Raw genomic sequence first — 22,343 nt, 5'->3', positions numbered from 1 at the left:
TATATATGTGCTTTCTAAGATCGTTAAAAATGATCCTTTTTTTTTTTTAATTTTGCTTTACTCTTTACTTTGTTTCATGTCTATTCAATTTTATTTATTCCATGTTTTCTTTTTGTTTTGTTTTTGTTTTTAGTTGTGTCTGGTAAGTTGAAATTTTATTGGCCATCTTCTAATCATCGTATTACTGTGACGAGAACATCTCCCCTTTCCATCCATCCCCTTCCATGTCCTTCAACCAGTCAGCTCCCATCTTTTACTTGTTATTGACAAGACACATCGCACAGAATAAATTCTGCATGAAGTATGGGTAACTTAATGACAAAGAGAAAGGTAATGGGTTGCTAACTTCGTTTTTATGTGATGTAATGAGTCAAATCCTGATGTTTTCTATCTTCAATGACTGCATTAGTTGAAATTGTGTTCTATAAAAGAAAATAATTTTTGTTTTAAAGGTCTCAAGGATAGAAATTTTTTCCTTAAGTGGGTTATTAGTTCCACTTCTTTTATGGTATAGTCAACACATAAGACTTGTTTGAACGATGCAAGGTGTGAAAGCAAACTGAAGTTTATAGGAAATAATGGTGAAAATGCTTCCAGTGCAGTAAAAACACGGAAGACAATTTAATAACAAAGTTTCTCTTAACCCTATTTTAGTTCTTCTGACACTGAAGCTATTGGTATTTTCATTATTTACTTTAATGGGAGTAGATTCAGAATAATACAAATATGCATGATATACACATGTATTTTGACTAATATACATGTGAAATGCATATTTAGAATAATACATAGAAGCATATACCTATCTGTATTTTATAAATGGTTACCTGGGAGACAACATTTCCTGTCATTTTTTTTTGCATTCAGTAGACCCTGAAAATCATGTTCGGGTATTAGAATCACAAGCATTCAGCTATTTCTCCAGTGGTCACAACTGTTTTATGCTGATATAACAGTATCCATTCTCAAGTTCAATGAAATCTTAAACCTAATAAATCATAGTCAGTAGCACAGAATTGAGAAACCCTTGGTTCCATTCTGTGTGGTATTATGTCACAAACCAGTACAGAACTAGTCAAACCTTAAATTCAACTGTATGCTAAATTTATTCTTGTTATTAGAATTCCAACAGCATAATGAAGGTGCTTCACTCTCATCTCCATTTTCCCAATCATACCTTACAACCCAGTGGTAAATCCCCAGCAGCATCACCTTCCATTCTAAATTAAACATGTTATCATGTCAAAATCTTCGCACATCCTCTTCCAAGGTGTTGATTGAATGTTTCAGAACTAACTGTTTTTAAGTCTGCTAATTGCTGTAGGTGAACTGCACCCTAACTTCGTGTAGTTCCTTATCTAAGAAAATTCTAGGAAAGGTAACATTTGCATCCAAATGTAAATAATGATATGTTGTGCTTTAAAAATTGCCCCAAAGCAGGAGGGTGATAGGAAGAGTATATTCTACCATGAGCTCAGTAGGGAGCTGAGACAGGCAAAGAGAAGCAGAAAACTGAAAGTATTGGCCCACATGAAAACTGAAAGTAAATTTTTTAGAAAGGACTTTTACTGTTTCTTAATTCATTTTATATAAAGTCACAGTTACATGATTTCTACTAAGCACATTGAGCATTATCTTTAAATGACATGATTAAAACCCTTTTTAAAGAAAAGCTTTTAAATACAGAAATGTTTTAATGGAAAAAAAAAAAGATACAAGTTATTAAGGTCAAATTCAAAACATCCTCTCTATTCTCAACCCAAACAAGAGGGAGAGAATAATTAGTTTTGGACAGATGATCAGAAGGAATTGGAAATGAATAAACACTAAGTAAACGGACTTTCATTTAATGCACATTTTTCAAGGAGTGAGAGTGAACAGGCTCAAACAAGCTAGATTTGTTGTTCTGTGCTATCCCCAACAACGTATCTAATGCTGTCAACTATCCTGATTTCTTTTTTAATGTGACTGACATCATTTTTTGACATTCTATTTACTACTGGATGAAGTGGTTGCTGAAGTCTGTATAAATCAAATGGTTTGGACAATGCTGGCAGTATTTATAATGTTAGGCTGAGCAGATGTTTCAAATTTGCCCTCATTTCCATATATATTTTGTTTGAACATGCCCTTGTCTATGTAAATGAGGAAGACATTCAGCTCTGCTGTTGCTTTACATTCATTCCTTTTCAGTAATTGGATTGAAGATTTTAAATCGTTCAGTGGTATTTGTGGGGGTTTTGAGTTAAACTGTAAAAATCGAGAGACCCCAACTACATCAAAAGTCTCTTTTATAAGCAATGTGAGGCTTTTTCTCTCATAAATAATAAAATATATATATATTACTTCTGTGTAAGTAAACCGGAATTCATAGTTACTCAACAGGATTTATTACAGCCTTTGACAAAGTGTGGCCTGTGGGCCACTTGTCACTCAAAGATTTCTCCATGGTGACTTGGTACCTTTTTCCATGCTTAAAAATCAATCTTAGAAAAAATAAATAAATAAAAAAATAAAAATCTAACAGATTTTTTCACATTGGTGTCTGTTGCTCTGCAACTTGTCCTGTTTAGTGGGACTTACTTTCTTGTACAACTGGTGACTAGTAAAATTAATGGATGCACAGTAAGGATTTTACCTGAGAAGTCCAGCAACAGAACAGGTGATCAGAGTGCTGATGAAGCTGTGATTTGTTAGCTGATGAGTCTTTGTGCTGCCTCTCCTTATTAAAGACACCTAACTGCTCTGTTTTACACCATTTAAAGTCAGGACTTATATCATGCCTTTCAAATAGGCTAGCTTTGGTCTTCTGACAGCAGTGTAATTTTTTTATTTTTTTATTTTTTTTACGGTATTTTCCTCTTTCAGAGCCTCCACAGTTTGTTGTAAAGCCGCGTGATCAGGTAGCTGCACTGGGAAGAACAGTGACTTTCCAGTGTGAAGCAACTGGAAACCCTCAGCCAGCCATCTTTTGGCGGAGAGAGGGAAGTCAGGTAAAACAGTCTTTCTCTCCATTCTTCTTAGCAGTTTCTTGAGGAGATGTTGTCACATGAAAGAAAAATACCTTAATTCTTGTATTTAGGATGTGAAAAATAGCTCTAGTGCTAGGAGATGCTGGATAGTTCTTCTCTAAGTCACACGCATTCAAGGAGATGTCAACCTTACTAGAAAGTATATCTATGTTTTGCTTAGTCTCGAGTTTTCTCCATGAAAGTAAAAATAAATTTATGAAACAGGTGGAAACATTCCATGAAATGGAAATCTTTTTCTCCTATCAGAGAGAAACGTTTAAGAGATGAAAAAGTGACTGATGCTGAAGTTTTCTTTAATTCCCAAATACCCCAAAAATTTTCAGAAAGTTTGAGTCTGTTTTTGTGGTGCAGATATTAGTTTGCCAGGTGTGTGTGTCGTTTCTGGAGAACTAAATGATTTGCTATGTTGATCTTCATCACTGTCTGGATAGGACACTAGCTTGGGACTAATATCTACTTTTCCAGTCAGTCAGTCAGCCCCAGGTCATACCTGAATAGGGCACTTTTTCTCCTAGCTTCCTTATTTGAATGGGAGGGAAAATTATTTTCAGCTTCTTTGTAAAGAACCTTGAAAGCTAGTGGATGAAACGCAAAATAGCACAGCAAGAGAATCACAGTTTTCTTTCAGGATCATCTTTTGAAGAAGAGATGTGACACGAAGTGTTCTTTGTTGAATATGTCTGTCTAAATGTTTAAGTGCAACTAGAGTAGTGGCCAAATTCAGATGATAATATCTTATTGTAAAAGTATATAGATAGATTATATTTACATTTTTGTATGACCTGGATTTTTTTTTGCTAACAGTTGTTTAGTACATATTTTTTCTTGCTTATTTTTTACTACACTTTTAATGAATGAAGGTCAGTGAGTATGGTTTGCTAATACTAAAGCAGCGGAACTTGTGTCTCATTCCCTCAGATGCATTTTGGAAATTCAAAATAAAATTAGGTAAGATAGCAGGATGAAAAATAGCTTCTGTAAACTTTGGGTATTCTCATTTATAAATTGTTCAGCCAAAGGTAGAAATTTGAAACCACTATGTGGTGTAACAGACTGTACTATTATGTCTGCCGTTTGACTTTGGACTATTGCTGGTAAAATACCATGTACTTTGTACCAAAACTGTCTAAGCAAAAACTGGTGTGGGACTGAATTATGTATTATAAGGCTCATTGCAGAACATAAATGCTATGACTACAGAGACCTAAACAACATCTCTTTTTTAGAAAACTGTTCCATTCTTGGGAATTTGAAAGTTAAAATACAAACAAGTAAATGAACATTTGTATTTGAAATGGAATAAATAGAATGCCCTGAATGAAGGTCTAAAAAAAAGATGTTGAAGCGAATTAGTCAGGCTCACCACAGTTGCGTGCACCATTGGGATATCTATACACATCAGACCTTTACTACTGCTTGTTACAGTTTGTATAAAGCCCAGCATTGACTACTGAGGGTATTAGAGCAACCCCAAAAGACTTACACAATTTTATGTGTGTATCTGCACCTATTTTATCACCAAATAATAATAATAATAATAATAATAATAATAATAATAATAATAATAAATAATATAAAACTACTCACATTGTGGTATAGACATGCTTAAGATATGAGGGTCAGAACGTTTCATATATAATGTGGAAAGATGAATTTGTTTAGATATATTTAAGTTATTAATATTGATATTAGAATGTTTTTAACACTTCTTTTTCTCTCTCTTTCCTACACATTCTTTCTTTCCTAGAACCTTCTTTTCTCATACCAGCCCCCTCAGTCATCCAGCCGATTTTCAGTTTCCCAGACAGGTGACCTCACCATCACCAATGTCCAGAGGTCGGATGTTGGCTACTATATCTGCCAGACATTAAATGTTGCAGGAAGTATTATAACAAAAGCCTACTTGGAAGTTACTGATGGTAATGATGCCTTTATTTTATTGTTCCCAAGTTTTTATTTTTATTTGCATACATCAGGAGGAGGATATGACACTATTTGGATCTGCTTTACATAAAGTCATATTGCATGCATTGTTTCTTTGAACGTAAAAATCCTGTTTGGGTCTTCTGTGCCAGGGGGTTAAATTTCGGATATCACTTAACATTTTGTTGTGAATCAACATCTGGTATTTGATAAGTTTACTTCTGTTTATGGATTTTTGTCAGTTCTGTTAATTTATCTGTTTTTTTTTTTTTTTGCTTTCACCCTTTACATTTAACTTACTTTCAGATTGCTTGTTGCCTAAGTATTTATCCCTATTACTGTGTGCCTGTTTGCTAAGCATCTGCATTTATCTGCTTTTTTCCCTGTTTTTTTTTTTTCCTGTTGTTTTTTTTTTTCCCTGTTTTTTAGTATTGCCGTATAGCAAAGAAAAAACCTTTATCTGTATGGAAGTCAGTAGAATAATATGCAAATGCATATTATCATACATTTCCTTTTAGGAGCACTTGTGACAAAATTTAAGATGAAAAAGCTACAGGGAACATACTGCAAGCAGTAATATATATTGGTGTTATGTCAGTTTGCAGATTGTCAGAAATTCTTAATATTTTTTATAGGAAAGACAGGAAGGAAAAAAATATTTTTGTAGGTAAAATAATAATCTTAGCCCTTACAGAAAAAGGATGAATGCAGTCTGTGGAGAGGTTTTGAGGTGAAGGAAGCTGTTGCCAGAGAATAGATTCCATAAGCAAGGCCTCTGCACTATAGAAAGCATAGAAATAGTTCAGTACTAGAAACATGCAGTGAAACTGGAGAATAAAATTGTCTCTTTACACACACTGGATTGAAATTGTTTGGAGGAATAGGACAGCGTTATTTCTGATTTCTCAAAAGTGGCAGGCCATGTTTCTTAAGCCACTTTCCCTTTCCACTGTGGAGAAGATCATGGCAAGGTGAAAAAGAAATTTTAATAATAGAATTAAGCTAAAGACCTTAAGAGTTTTTTTCTTAATGACCTAAGCCATCTGAACTTGGAAAAAATCAAGTTCATTTAAACATATTTGTTTTACTATGACCATATGTTATGGATTGATCTAGTGGATAATTATTTTGTATGATGTCTTGGAACATTTTTTTTTTCACTTCTATTAAAGTAAAGACAGGATATCTAGAATGATACCCTCATATTCCTAAAGGTAATAGAAGTTCTGCCACCAGCTTCAATGGCACTTATGTTTACCATGGATTTCAGTGGAATTAGACTTAAGCTGTAGAGCACAGATCAGTCAGCGAGGTGATTACTGGGAGCATTAGGTGGGGCAAAGATACTGTGGAATTTATGCAGTTCAATACTGAATAGCAACATATCCATACTATTTCTGGTGCGCATTATTTTTATACATTTTTGACTTCTGGCATATCAACATGTTACTGTAACTGATTATTAGTAAACAATTTGTAAATTGCTTAGCATTAAATAGTATTAAGTAATGGTAAAGCAAAGCATAACTATCAAGTCCAAACAGAAGATGTTGCTCAGAAAATTATTTGGAAAATTATGTCCAAACTTTATTGTAGAGCCTCATACCATTGACAGTTGCAAGCTTCTTTAGAAGCTTGTTAAAGTTAAATACAAACTATATGTGATCTTAGTTTGGCTGGCTCTCGTGAGAAAGATACTAATGGCCTAACAGTGCCATGCAGTGCATTACAACAGGTTGGGACAGGAAGCACAGGAGATTGAAAACATCGAGTGTCATTTGAACATGCAAATGAAATTACAGGAGCTGGAATTTAGCCAAAAAAAGCAATGATAACACCCTGTCTATTGTTACAAAAAGCAATCCAAAACTATGTGGTGATCCCAAACTACCAGAACTTCAGGTTTATATTTCAGCTACCAGACCAGATTTTAACTGCTAAACAGAGTTACGTCATTTAAAGTTGTGGCTATTTTCAGATTACTAGTCCATGTCATGTTAGATAATAGAGGTAGGAGGGGGTCACAAAAAACAAAACTAGATAGTTTTTATCTGTTTTCTTGATTATCCATTGGATAATGGTAAAAATGTGTAGAAAAACATTCTTTTTTCTGTGAATACTGAGATTACTTTATACATTTCTGTGCATAGTTAGTAAATAACTCATCAATACCATTTCATTTTCATTGTGTGCAACATGCGTTAGAACTGATGCAAACACACTGTGGGATTCTCCTTGTGACTTCGAACTAGTATTGACAGATTAATTTGTCAGAAACTACTGGAAAATAGTTTGTAGCTGAAAAGTTCTGAAATGGTGCTATTCATTAGCATTATGTTTAGCCTACTCATAAGCATCTCCCAATTAGGAAACAGCACAAAGATAAATCGATGATTTACAGCATTTTGAAAAAAAAAGAAAAAAAAAAGAAAAAAATGGAAAAAAAAAACCCTACATATTTACCAGGTTATTCCATGCCTGCCTACTTCCTTCTTCTCTGTCTTTGAATAGAGGAAGTATGTTTTACAGGCCTTCTACATGGTAAAAGATGAACAAGGTGAAAACTGTGCCTTTGCAAATAATTTGCAAAGTCATTTATCATTTTGTTATCACTTTGTAAAGACATTGGAATTAGAGGATGTCTACCAGATACCGATATGTAATATATAATGCTTATTTCCTTTCTGAAATTAATGTATTGTATATCGTTTTAAAATTCTGTAGTTGTGCATCATTATGATGCACCCTGCCCTGAATAATGCATGCCTCTGACTTTAATTACTTGTTTAATTATCTTTAGTTTGTTTCAAAGCCTCAAGCAACTGCTGTTGCTTAGATGATTAGAAAATTGCTTCCAGCCGCAGAAATCTATTTCCTGTTGTTTCTTCTGGCAGTGATTGCAGACCGGCCTCCCCCTGTCATTCGACAGGGTCCTGTGAATCAGACTGTAGCTGTAGATGGTACTTTAGTACTGAACTGTGTGGCTACAGGCACTTTAACGCCCACTATCCTCTGGAAAAAGGATGGGATCCTGATCTCTACCCAGGACTCTCGCATCAAGCAGTTGGAAACTGGAGCATTGCAGATCAGATATGCTAAGGTAGTTTGAACTAGCAAACTGGTTTTTGTGCTGGGTCTTTCCTGTTGTTTGTTTCACTTTTTCTCCTCAGAGCTCTTTTGATGTAAATGTCCTACGTTTAGAATGAATGAAATGATAAATAATGGTATTAAATTATTTGATATGTCATGCTTTCAGATAGTTCATTCTTTAAGCTTTACACCTTGGCTTGTATATCACAGAGCACATTATTTCAGATGCAAAAATGTTATTAAGAAGTATTAATGAGGGGGATTATTTGGTATTTATAACATGAAGGGGGAAGGAAAACTCGTATTTCAGTGAAATGAATTTAAAATATTTGGACTTCATCACTAATAGATAAAAATGATCTAATTATTTCAAATGCTTATAAAGAAAATCCTTGTTCAGCATGCTGCAGTAATGAGAGTCATGTACACAGCTTTTTCAAAATAGCTGTTAAATATATTTACTTGACAGTATAAGCATACCTTCAAATAGTTAAACACCTGAGAAGTACATGGCTTCCTTAGGGAATTGTAAAAAGTTCCTGGTCGATATTGCCAGACACACCTTGCAAAATGTACAGTGTTTTAAAATGTTGTTAAGTTCCAGCACACTGATGATTCTCTATTTTCTGTGGTTTGAACTTTAGTAATTCTTAAAATTAGGCCAAATATATTACTTCAGTGTTTTCCCTAGACTTCCTGTGTTACCGATTATAAGTTTCACTGGCTGAGACTTTCAACCTCTGATTTCTGAGTGCTTCCATTCATCTCATCTGCTGAGGCTGGGACCTCAGTAGGTGTGCTGGTTTTACCCTGATGTGCAGCTGAACTCCACCACAACCGCTCTCTCACTTCCCCCTCCCCAAGACAATGGAAGGGGCTCAAGGGCTGAGTTAAGGACAGGGAGATTGCTCACCAATTACTGTCATGGGCAAAACAGACTCAGTGTAGGGAGGTTAATAAAATTCATTGCTTATCAGTAGCATAATGGAACAGTAAGAAACTCAAAACAAACTAAAAACACCTGCTCCCCCATCCACCCTCTTCTATCTCTTCCACCCAAGTGGTGCAGGGGAGCGGGGAATGGGGGCTGTGGTCAGTCCCTGATGCTTCATTTCCACCACTCCTTCACGGTCACTCTCTGCCCCTGTCCATGTGTGGTCCCTCCCACGGGATGTTGTCCTTCCTGAACTGATCCTGCGGGGGCTTCCCGCAGGCAGCAGCACTCCAAGAACTGCTCCCACATGGCTCCATACCACAGTGACCATCCGTCAGGAGCAAACTGCTCCAGCACGGATCCCCCACGGGCGGCAGCTCCTCCCAGGCCCCATGCTCCTGCGGGGTCTCTCCATGGGCCACAGCCTCCTCCAGGCCACATCCACCTGCTCCACTGGGGGCTCCTCCACAGGCTACAGCGTGGAGATCTGCTCCGTGTGGGACCCATGGGCTGCAGGGGGACAACCTGCTCCACTGGGAGCCTCTGCACAGGAATTTTCTCACTTCTCTCTCACAGCTAGTCTCTCAGCAGTTTTTCCTTTTTTAAACATGATCTCAGAGGCCCAACCAATGTCACTCCCTGGCTCAGCTCTGGCCAGTGGCGGGTCCCTTTTGGAGCCAGCTGGAGCTGGCTCTGATCTCACATGGGGCTGCTGTTGGGATCTGCTCACTGAGGCCACCCCTGCAGTCTCCCCACTAGGACAGCCTTGCCACATAAACCCAATATGGTAGGGTACAATGTATTTGCAAAACAAACAAACAAACAAAAAAACTCCTTTGAAATGTGATTAAGTCACATATGGACAAGTAAGTCAGCATTCAGAACTAGATGAGAATAACATATGGAGATCCTTTTTTTGGATCTGCCTTAGAGTGAAACATTTACTAGTATAGAGAACCCAAGATGTATAAGGCCCTGTGAAATATTTAATTGTTTGAAGGTTGACATTCTCTCTAATGCTGCAGTCCAGACAAATCCTAGGCATCATTTAGGCAGAAAGTTGCATGGGAGTCCTGTTACCTGAATTCCTTATCAATTTATTTAAGAACTCTGCAGAGTAAGGAATAAATGCTACAGAACGGGTAACATGAAGTTAGAATATGCAGCTTTTTCCCTTCTTTGAAGAAAGCTCAGAAACATAGCCATTAACTTCATGCCTTCTAATGTAAGAAGTTTCTGGTTCAAAGTTTTTTGCAGTCTAATACATTTATCCATATTCATGGAGAAACATGCAGAGATGTAATTACTTTTCTAGCCCACTGAGTGCCTGATTGTTTCAAATATTTATTCTTCTCTTTTCCCACTCAGCTAGGCGACACCGGTCGGTACACCTGCATTGCTTCAACACCAAGTGGCGAAGCTACATGGAGTGCTTACATAGAGGTCCAAGGTAAATCAATTAGGTTTTCTCTGCATGGAGGAAAATACATAAAAGAAAGTCAGAAATTGAATTGTAGTAGTTATGCGACTCTGTCATAAATTGCCAGGTGAGATGTGAACAGCATTTAGCTTACAGCTTCTTCCTGTCTATACTCAGCATTTTTCTCTCCTTTGTTAGAATTTGGAGTCCCAGTGCAGCCACCAAGACCCACTGACCCAAACTTGATTCCTAGTGCTCCATCAAAACCTGAGGTTACAGATGTCAGCAGAAATACAGTAACATTGTCATGGCAACCAAATTTGAATTCAGGTGCAACTCCAACCTCTTACATAATTGAGGCCTTCAGGTATACGAGTCTCATGCGATCATGCTGTACTTATGTTTATATATAATATATTGTTAAAGAGGCACGTGCTAACCTGCTGTTGTGTGTGTTTTATCCTTAGCCATGCATCTGGTAGCACCTGGCAAACTGTAGCTGAAAATGTGAAAACAGAGAGTTTTGCAGTTAAAGGGCTAAAACCTAATGCAATTTATCTATTCCTCGTGAGGGCAGCAAATGCGTATGGACTAAGTGACCCAAGCCAAATATCTGATCCAGTGAAAACTCAAGGTAAGCTTTAGATATTGAACATTTTAGGTGTCCAAAGTGACTGTCACAAGTTAACTGAGAAATGTTACATGGAAAAATTTTACTAGCTTTCAACTGTCTATCTATACTGGCTATAATATATGCTACGTAGTAAAATGCATTGTTTAAACTTGTATTTCCCTATAACACAGACTCTAAAAGCTGCGTAGACAGCATATCATGCTCCCCAAGAGAACCCTAGTATCTGTTATCCAAAGATAGTTACGTCCTGCAGAATAGCTCTTGTTAACAACAGAAGTACTCTCTGATTTTTGAAGTTATCACACAAAACCTAAAATTCCATGGAAATGTTATTATGTCCAGTGAATCAAATGAGGCTTAGGAATGAGACAGGGAGAGAAATAGCACGCAATGTGATTTGTCTTCTGCTGCATTAAGAAAGATAGAAATTTTAAATTTGAAGGAATTAGGAGTTGTGGGCCAGTAAAGAAGAACTTCAGGCAGTGTATTAGAAGTATTGCAGTAGTGCTACTGTTGAAAGTGAAACAATAGGAAAAAGAGACATTTACAGACAGCCAAGTGTAAGACAGGGCTGTATTATAGCAAATTAAAGAGTCATCTGCTGACTCCAGCCATGGACTTAATCCACATATGTAAAATTTAAAATAACCGTGTGTTCACTATAAAAAATAAATGACACTTACAATAACTTACAGGAAATAATACTTTGCAACATAGCAGCCTGCATTTTTCCTTGATTATGAGCAAATAGAAAGAAAATGAATATATTCTTTTCCAAAGAAAAAGTGATAAAGATCATCTTCCTTTTTTTTTTTTCCTCCTGTTTTACTGGAGAATTTGACCCATGGGCTTATTAAGAGCACCTGTGTTGTATGTTTGTTCCTTTGTTTGCAAAAGTAAGTATATACTTGTTTTTGGAAGGAAGTTCCTTAAAGAAAACATAGCATTTTCTGTTAGCAAATTTTCATTTGTTCTGAAGGCAAGTTTTTCTCATCTCCCATGAGGAGTGAGCAGTTTCATATTGCTATCCTTTGTTATTATGCATTTCTCCTGATGGGTAGCAATTTCCTTGGATATATAGACAGCAGAGTTATGACCACATAGAAAATAGGAATTACACGGGTTCCTAGGTCTTCCCCAAAGGGCAAAGTGTTTTTATGCAGGTAAGCAGCAACATTCTATATGAGTCCATTTTTCATGCAGTGTAGTTTCATCTGAAGAGACGAGATGTGTATCAGGGTTGAATGTCCCAAATGAACTGATCACTGACTTGACTGATAAACAGCAAATGAGGCAGAATATTTGTTCACTCACAGAAATGAGTTGTTTATAATGGTACAAAAAAAGTTTACCTGTCCTCTGAGATCTAGTAGAGCTGAAGAACTGAGACCATGCAAAACCTAAGAGCAAAGTTAATGGCCAACAGATAAAATTTTCATAAATAGTAAGAAGCATAATAAAGTGTCATGTTCTTTAATGCTGTTCCACTCTTCTTCCATAAACATTTCCGTGTTCTGTAAGGTTAGCTTTATACAAGCTTTTAGTCTGAGCTAGTAAGTTCAAAAATTTCCCAGTTAACTTTTGTTCCTAAGTATTTATTGTCTTGTCCAAAATTCATACGCAGATCAGGAAACTCACCTACCTTAACCTTTAGACTTGACTAACATTGACAAAATAACAACATGCTTTAGTATACTCACTCACAGTCCCTGTCTTGGAAGCTTCAAAGCCTAATCAAGAAAACAGGATAGATGATATACACCATTCAATACCACAGATGTGCAAAAGACTGAGGCTATTAATAGTTTTAGTCATATTGTTGATAACTCATCTTTTATGACTAGTAGCAAGAATATTACTAATTACTCAACTGACTTTCCTGTAATATTCTAAGCAGGACGAGATTTAGGCAACTCTCCAAACAGAAATGTCTATCTTTAATGCTCTCAAAGCATTAAAGGGAGGGAAATGCTCTGATAAATGGACTGTATAAATAGATACAGTGGTGAATCAGTGGTGTTTCTTTGGTTTGTGTGTGTTTGTGCTTATCAGTATTCCTTGCTAAGAATCTGAATTTGTCACCTATTGACTGTATGCTACCCTCAATTTGCTTTATTAACATTAGAGAAATCTCATCATCTTGCAAATGTTTGAGGCAACTGTATGACAAGACTGCAAAGTAGCAAAGGCTTTGTATTCCCAAATGGGAGAACTACATTTTTGGAAAGAAAGGTGTAAAAAGTTGGTAAACTGAGAATATGTCCACCATGCAAAAAGTATGCTTTACATACATACATGCTTTACAAACAGCACTATCCAAACCTCAGCTTTCAAGATAGTCTACGCACCTGCAATGACATATTTGAGTAGTTGTAGATGGATATATATATATATATATATATATATATATATATATATGGTTTCTTTCTACTGTCTCTTTGGCCCTTTTTGTGAGCAGACAGGTGTGGAAGTTACTAAGGTCTTCCGAGAACAGAACCCTTGAAGATTTTCTGATCTTACCCAATTGCAAGAGGAGTTCAGACAGAGAAAGTAGTAGGCTAGAGCAAAAGTTACGTAATACATTACCCTGTATCTGGAATTCTGTTAAAAAAAAAAAAAAATCACTCTAAGTACTTTCCGTGAATTTCCGAGTCTGTGACTTTAATTGTTGTCAGCATGGTATTTGCTAAAATGAAGTGATCAAAGGAAGACATGTGAAAGCAACATAGAAACTATGTTCCTCCGCTGTCCATAGTAAATGTATATTTTAGACACCCTATTAGTGACTGCTGTATAGACTTTATATATGTCTAGGACAGTCATTCCATTTCAGCTGAATAAGCTTTTCAAGAGCTCTGCATGTAGCAAACGTGTTTCCATTGTACTATTGCATATTTTGAGAGGCATTTATTGCTTCATGTGTATGAACAATCCTTTTAGCTTTAAATAGACCAAATGTCAGAAGAGCAAGACAACACTCATGTAGATTTTTCTTACATTATTGGGAAGTACTTAGGATATGCTTCACTGATGAAAGCATCATATGTTTTCTGATACACTTGTTTGTATTTACATATGCTTATTTTAACAATTATATATTGTGAGAATGGAATCTTAAATTATTACAGATGTTCCACCAACAAGTCAGGGTGTGGATCACAAGCAGGTCCAGAGAGAACTAGGTGATGTGGTACTACATCTGCACAACCCTACTATCCTTTCTTCTTCCTCAATTGAAGTTCATTGGACTGTAAGTAAAAATCTGTGTCATGGTGGTGGTTATATACATTGATGAATTGTACTCTCTAAGTGCTGTGGAGTCACACTTTAAGAGGTGTGTAGTTTGTACACCTGAAATTGTTTTTCTTTGGATTGAGTGCTGCTTGGGCTTTGTATTCCTACTTCATTAAATTTTGTCCCATTTTCACCATTGCTCCCCTCTGTAGGGAGTGCTGCTTATCACATGGTGAGTGTTTCCAAGTTCTCCTCTGGAAACTAACAGACTGATCAAAACTTTCATAAGTCAAATCATTTGAAGATTTTGCACTGGTTTCAGTAGGAAGTGTATGAGTCCCCTAATGAGATAGCCTGGGAACTTCCCCATCTGTCAGACCCCACTGGAGGGAAATACTACATAATTCTCTTTGAAACTGTTGCCTCTGTCCTACATACATACTGGGAAACACATACAAACTAATAGAGCCTCATCTGAACGTATTCTTCTTTCCATGGTGCTATGAATGCACACAGTACAGGGAGAAGATGCAAAAATAACAATTTTGAGATGTTCTGTTGATGTTGATCTGACAGAAGGAAGCAGGAAGTTGGTCATGTGGAGAATATAGTAGAGAAAATGGAAGAGTGAGAAAGCAACATTGTAGAAGCCCTGAAGCAAGGGAAATGAGAACATACATGAAAACGGTTCAAGTAGGCTTAGAAAAGACTGGGGCCTCAGTGAAGGAAAGGTTAGAAATGTCTTGCTGTGGGAAACATTTGGCAACCAAAAGGTAGAAATGAGGAGAGAGAACAATATGGGAAACTAGAAGTTACAAATAATGAGAAACGGAAATCTAATTCAAAGAAGACCAGCTTTAAAACAGAATGCAGAGAGAAGAAAAAAATGGGGGAAACTTATACTAGTGCAGGAATAAATCGAATGAGAGTAAGATTATAGGTCTGTTGATGTCCTCCATCTGTACAAGTCAATATATTGGCAGGAAGAGCACAGGGTGTAATCCCCGTCATGCTGTGACAGAACATTTTGAGCAAGAACAAAGGCATTTTGACTTTGTAGAAGAGTCCTAGCCCAACTGAGTCCTGGTCCATGACCAGGGCTCCTCAGTGCTGCAAGGTAATATCAGCTGTGTAGTTATGCTGTCACGTGCAGTAAGGCCACCTGCAGTAGGCAATCTCCTGTTTTAACTAATAACATTAAAACAACCTTGAGGTTCCTAGCACAATTTTGTTTGACCTTTACTTACAGAACAACCTTTTCCAGACAGCCAATTTTTGTCAGTTTCTTGGGTGGCCTGTGGCTTCTTTGCAATTTCAAAAGTAAGCATTACCTCAGTTTTAACTAACACACACATTCTTTACGTGATTATTAAAAATGAAAGATGTTGGTTTTTTGGAGTAAAATAGCAAGCAAACAGTTTTATTATACCATTGTATAAGATTTTTGAAAAAAGGGAAAATCTGGTGCACCTTTTTAAAGTTTCTTATTGTTGTTTTTGGAGTTCCTTATTCATCAGAAATTGAAAGCGGTAGTTAATGCTCCACAAGAGATCACTTCTACAAAGTAACTTTCTGTTGCAGTTATAGCCAAACACATTGAATCCTGTCCTTATTTACATTAAGGTCTATTTCTTCATACATGCAATATAAAATGGCCTCAGTCTCAAATTATTTGGGACTGCCGAATATCATTTTGATCTGCTTTACCAAGTCTCATCCTTATTACCATATTGATTTTTGTGAGCCTCTTCAGAACACTCTGAAAACATCTCCTCTCCTCCAGCAGAGGAGCCTCCTGCTGAGTCAGTGATCGTGGAGCAAGTGCTTGGACAAATCTGTCCTTTGACAGCCTCCAGTCTCATCAGAACAATGTAGATAGTGCCAATTGGCTGCCCTTTTAAATCGGTGACTCCAGAAGGAAGCAGGCAGGAAGCAGTGCTCATTTCATGAATTTTGGGATGCTTCCACACCTCAGGAGAGCTGGCAGACTTGCTGTTTGATCTGTGTTCATCAGCATGCACTGCAGAGCCATCGCTCCCCTGGCCTCGCCCACCTGCCTTGCCCCATTCTGCAGAGCAGATTGGGGTGGGCAGTGTGTGTGCTGGGTTCCTTCAATTCTGGCAAGACTCTCCGTGGATGTAAAGGTGGTTCATTTCACAGAGCTAGGGTATATTATACAACTCTGCTATCCCCCTTTAATGCTTTCATAAATCTACCGAAACTTGTGCAGTTCTACCAGCATCAAACAGATTAATGCACTTGTGAATCAGACCTGTAATTTGCTGTAATTCAAGGAGCCTGTGTCTCATTCAGCTTTGTTCTTTTGAATAAAATAAATGGATAGTTCAAGGACTAAAGTCACAGACAACATCCACAGTTCCTGTTTATTAAACAAAGCGTTGTGTGTTCTAAATGGGTGTCTTTCTGTTGTTTTGCCAGGTGGACCAACAATCCCAGTATATTCAAGGATATAAAATCTTGTACCGGCCTACACCAGCATCCTATGGAGAGTCAGAGTGGTTAATTTTTGAAGTGAGGACTCCAACCAAAAACAGTGTTATCATTCCAGAGCTGAAGAAAGGTGTAAACTATGAAATTAAGGCCCGCCCCTTTTTTAATGAGTTTCAAGGAGCAGATAGTGAAGTGAAATTTGCAAAAACCCTAGAAGAAGGCAAGTAGGAGCCAGACTGTCTTCATCTTTCCTTTTTGAAGTAGTATCCTGGCCTGCTTTTCTCTGATATGTTCGTTATTTGATTTTGTTTGAAGTGCGTGCTGTTTGAGAAGAGCAATCAGCAGCAGAGGAGACTGTGTTGGACTGATCATTAAGTGAATTGTTTGGTGACATCGAAGTAAATATTCAGAACCATGTGTGAGAGACAGAGAGAGAGGGATGTGCAAACCCCCCCTTCAACAGACAATGGGAAATGTGCTTTTTATCTTCACTGCAGTGTGCACTCCTCCCTGCTGAGTTCATGGTCTGGTCACAAGTGACTTCTGTCAGATTCAAGCACTTACTAATCACTATCTTGAGTAGATAGCAGACACCACAGAAATCATCAAAGTGCTATAGCTGAGGGAATGGAAACCACATTCTTAGAAAGCTTTTATATCTGGATCAATCAGTAATACAAAATGAAAAGATGAATGAGGGCAACAGATATAGTGAGCTAAATTATGTATTTCCATCTCAAACACATGCTAAAACGGGAAGGTTCATATAGCTGTTCCCTTTGTTGTAGCTTGTCTGGTATCTCAGGCATAATGAGTATGCAAGGTGGCCGGTGTATCAGAACAGGGATTTCAGTGCCTCTGGCAGGATGTGATACCTTTTGCCTTCTTTCTTCCTACCTGGTATAAATACGGTGTAGCTCTGGTTTATTTCTGTGGGTAGTTAACTATGTTCATCCTAAGCATCAACTAAGCATCCAGTTTTTAGAAAGACTATTTAAAATGCAAAATGTAAACCTGTCAATGGAAACAAATTCAGTCTTGATTTTAACAAGTTTTGTATTACTCATTAATTTTTACACACTAGAGAACTAAGGTTTAACATTCTATTTAGGGTCAATTTACAGACTTTATTTTTCAAAACTGTTGATTCTGGATGAGATGATTTGAGACCAATAAGGAATTCAGTGCTCAGGACTGTGTCATGTAATGGGTATCTGAGTTTGGAGAGTCTGGTGGCCTGCGTGTCTTTTTCTATCTTACAGAGAGACTGCAACAGAAATTAGGAGCCTGGCTGTAGGTTCACATCACTTACCTTGTAATTTTCATTGATTATTGTAATAATAATTTTAGCTTGTGGGCAGAATTGCCCTTAAGGAAGGTTGGAGAGTAAATGAATGTATTTGTGTAGCCCAGAAACCAGTTTTCCTTTAAAAAAAAAAAAAAATACCCCTCACTGTTGCATTTGACGTATTCAATCCTTTTCTCCAAACGAACAGCGCCCAGTGCTCCACCTCAGAGTGTTTCGGTAACTAAAAATGATGGGAACGGGACTGCAATTGTGGTCACCTGGCAGCCACCCCCCGAGGATAACCAGAACGGAATGGTTCAAGAATATAAGGTAATACTTACATGCCTGTGTCCCCTGGCAGTGTTGGCTGGGTTCTGACGGGTAAGTTGTTTGTGGATTCTTGGCTCCATCTACTGGTTAAAGTCAGAGCACATCGAATGCAAAATGACTTTGGATCAAACTCCATATTTAGTAATTCTGTCTAAATGGTAGAAAGCAATTAATACAGCCTCTATTAAATCAAAGCAAAGGGTCAACACTCATAATTAAAACTACCTTCTTGTCTTTATTATAAATTGAGAAATGCGTACACAAGCTGAGAAGGAACTATACCTGTTTGAGAACCATTTTGTGACTCAAAAGACATTGGCTAAGGTAATAAATATGAACAGGTTTACTAAGATGAAAAGCTCAGGGATAATAATTAACAGTATTAATATCTGAGTAATTTACTTGTATCTGGGTACTTAAATGGAAAACTTTCAAGTAAAGAATGAGTGCATAATACTAAATGTATTAAGCGTATAGAATTTTTCTTGTCTGTTACACAAACACAGCTCTCATTATGCTATATAATTTTTAACAAATTGTAAGTACATTATAAAATATTTATTTGACGTTCATGTAGCAGTAGACACTGTATTTTCAGTTCAAATTGTTTTGAGCTAATTTATGTAACAAATTAAATTAAGCTTGTTTTTCCTAAGAAAGCTACAGACATTTTAAATATCTAGTTGTGTATATCAAGTAAGCTTTACAGCCAATAAGTGGCAGGTTCATCTGTTTCAGTCCCTGCATATGGGCATTATTGAGAGAAATTTTTAAATGAAATTTTCTGGGCTATTTTTTCAGGTAAAACACTGTGCTATAGACATATATTCCTAGCCTTTAAAATTCATTCTGCTATTTTGTTTTTTCTCAGTAGAAATGGAAAAGGGAAGAGATCACTAAGCGTCATGGTCAATTTAGAATAATAAAACACCTTTCAGAAACTGGTCAAATGGTAAAAAGAAAAAATCTGTTTGTGGCTTAGTTTCAGATATATAATGTAATTGGAAAAAAAGTACTTGCAAAGTTATTTTATTTAAAGACAGACCTTGACCTGAAGAGGTGGATTTATTTCCATCGAGAAACTGCATTAGAGGAATTTTAAGGTTGTAAGGAGAAAACAATAAAGGTCAGGAAATTCATATTTCCAAGTAGATGTAATACCTAATATACCTCCTAACATTCAGAGGTAATAAGCTACCATGTATCAGAGAAAGCCGTCTTGTAGTGCTTGTGTAGCAGTAGGTGGCACACTGGCACATTTCTCTTATGTTTATTGTGTGCGTTGCATAAATTTCCTTTGTGTTTTTCACCATAGACAGAAAACAGACACAATGAAAAATATATATATAGTTGCTATTTGAGCAGTATATATTTAAGATTTTTCTCTAAAAATGCAAAAACAATGATCTACAATTAACTTATTTTTTTTAAAAAAAGGAAGCCTTGTAAAAGGAAGTCTTGTAAATTTATTTTTCTTGATGTTTATCTATCTCACATTTTTCCCCCAGAAAAAAAGTATGCGTGTTGGGGGTTGGAGTTTCTAAGGCAAGAATATACCTATGTAATTAAAGGATAAGACAAATAGGAAGGAGGATACCATCTTAATTGGAGAAGTGCCAGTAGCACACACAAAAAGCCAGGAATTCAAACCATAGCAGAGGTCATTCCTAGATGAAGTTAGAAATTCCCTTGTTATACTAATTTTTCTTCACTGATGTGTCTGTTAGAGTATGAATCCCTCCTTCATAACATTCTAAAATTTAGTTTTAACTTACCTGTTCAGGTATGCATTCAAATATAGTACTGGCAAGCACTGAACAACCTGATATTTAACTTACCATTCTCGATTTGTGGATCTCTGCATTTAATTGAGCTCCTAAGAACAAAGCATTTTTACAGATAAGTAGTGCATAGTTGCAAATATATAATAAATTGTTTTTATTGTTCACATATGCACTATTGTACAAGGTGGCAGTAACAATTCCTGTGAAAATGACTTGTCAAAATGCAGATATTTAAATCTTTTGTTCCTCACTTTGTCAAGTTCTTATTTAAATAATAGCATTTTCATAGACCTTCAGAATTTAAGAGCAGTGTTACTAATAATTATACCTACTTCTGCCTGAAACAGTCTGTATTTAATATCAGAATATAAAAAGGAGAACCTCTTCTGTTCTTTTTGTGTGCTCTGACCCGCTTTACAGAAGCAGTTCTATATGTGCTGCATTGGGATTCTATTTCAAAGGAGCTTAAAATATATTTCAGATCCTCACAGTGTCCTGCTAGCCTTGTTTCAGTCCTTGGCATCCGGAGAATGACAAAGGGTCTTAGAGTGTCCTGAAGATGAAATAAAGTTTACGGTATCCAGGAAAAAGGAGTCTATGGAAAGTGCCCTAGCAATTGTTCTGTAATGGAAACTCTAGCTCCCTCACATGGCAATCTCTACAGCAGCAGAACTGCACAAGGGATTAAGAACGGCTATCTGGGTAGTAAATCTTTCAGGAGCTCCGTATGTCAGAAGCACAGTCTTCCCTCCAGTGCACGATCAGCACAGGTTCAAAAGTGCTGACATTCCCAGGAAAGTTTGCTTCTTTACAAATAAGGCACCGAATTTAACTAATTTAAATTTCTGGATAAATATTCATTGTAGAGCAGTACATCTGTGGAAAATTAACAAAAAAGAAAACAACACAGCTTCATTTTTTTTTAACAGATCTAGATAATCTGCTACTTCACTTTTAGTAGTAGTTCAGTGCTCAGCCATACTCTTAAAAAACATTTGACACACAAATAGAGCAGGCCCAAGGAGATTAAAATATCACATTGTTTCTCCCAGTCATTTAATGTGACTAGATATAATGCATTTGTAAAATGGTGAATTGAAGACCTGTGTCCTAATTACAACCAAAAATGAAATCTGACATCATACTGTTGTCTCTCAATAGAAAATGGCATATATGACTCAACCCTTGCCTCTCACTACCATTTTCAAAAAAAAAAAAAAAGGTAACGTTTTGATTCCAGCATGATATCAGTTCTCTTGTGATGTCGTGTTGAAAGACTTGCCCTTGCACTTCAGTAAAGAAAGCCTTGCTTGATGAAGGATTCCTGAACAAGAGAATTGCAAGTTCGTTTAACTGAATGCTGTTACTTTGTGGTTTATATGAATGATTTTCTTTGTTAAGGGACCTCTCTTACTTGTTCCATGTTACTAACACTTAGTTTTATTAGCACTGTTGTCATAGGTTTAATGAATTAGGATAAACCCATCAAATAATATTAGTAGTTGGATCTGCTCTTTGGAACAAGAAATATCTTTCCAGTATTCAGAGTGCCAAGGATGGTGATCCATGACTACAGATTTTAGAATATTGATAAATTCTAAATTTTTATCCAGCAGAAGGAAATGGGTCAACCTGCCTTCTAATTATCCTCCACCGTTGAATTTTAAACATTTATACATACAATACACTTACTTCCCTGCAGGTTTGGTGTCTTGGCAATGAAAGTCGATACCATATAAACAAAACGGTAGATGGTTCCACCTTTTCTGTAGTCATCCCCTCCCTCGTTCCTGGTATTCGATACAGCGTGGAAGTGGCAGCAAGTACTGGGGCAGGACCTGGAGTGAAAAGTGATCCGCAGTTTATCCAATTAGGTAAGTCTGCTGGTAATTCTGTCTATTGGTTTTGATGAATGTTGTTTGCTTGCTTTTGTCTTTTATGGCACCAGAAATACTTTCAGGACAGGTGAAATAGATAGTGTTACCTGATCTCTGGAACAGCAGGATTTGGCATTTCTGGCTTTAAACTTGTCCTAGAATTGCATCCTGAAGATAGGATTATAACAATGTAAATGTTTCGGTCTCCTAATTTAGCAGCGTTTCTTGGTTGTTGATTTTTTCAGTGAAATTTCACACTTTGGAATAGTGTAATAAAACATTTAGAGGAGTATGAATCACTAGTGTTGGCTCACTTTTGGTTAGAGAGTTGGTTTGTCTTGATCAG

General features: G+C 36.7%; 1 protein-coding gene across 3 annotated transcripts in view; it reads left to right on the top strand.

The window, feature by feature from the left end:
- Positions 1-22,343, top strand: part of ROBO1 (roundabout guidance receptor 1) — a 704,094-nt gene that overhangs the window by 636,284 nt on the left and 45,467 nt on the right. For 2 of the 3 annotated variants that reach the window (XM_048080848.2, XM_048080849.2), the window contains 11 exons: positions 134-142; positions 2,869-2,993; positions 4,780-4,951; positions 7,850-8,055; positions 10,348-10,429; positions 10,598-10,766; positions 10,867-11,033; positions 14,162-14,283; positions 16,707-16,938; positions 18,215-18,336; positions 21,823-21,994. In XM_048080848.2, the coding sequence (XP_047936805.1) occupies positions 134-142; positions 2,869-2,993; positions 4,780-4,951; positions 7,850-8,055; positions 10,348-10,429; positions 10,598-10,766; positions 10,867-11,033; positions 14,162-14,283; positions 16,707-16,938; positions 18,215-18,336; positions 21,823-21,994 (1,578 nt within the window). The remainder of the gene's footprint in view (positions 1-133; positions 143-2,868; positions 2,994-4,779; positions 4,952-7,849; positions 8,056-10,347; positions 10,430-10,597; positions 10,767-10,866; positions 11,034-14,161; positions 14,284-16,706; positions 16,939-18,214; positions 18,337-21,822; positions 21,995-22,343) is intronic. The other variant, XM_048080853.2, reaches the window with a different exon arrangement.

The sequence above is a fragment of the Anser cygnoides genome, chromosome 1 (genome assembly GCF_040182565.1).
Source record: "Anser cygnoides isolate HZ-2024a breed goose chromosome 1, Taihu_goose_T2T_genome, whole genome shotgun sequence".
Lineage (NCBI taxonomy): Eukaryota > Metazoa > Chordata > Aves > Anseriformes > Anatidae > Anser > Anser cygnoides.
Note: the sequence above shows the minus strand (reverse complement) of the source record. Positions and strands in the feature narration are given on the sequence as shown.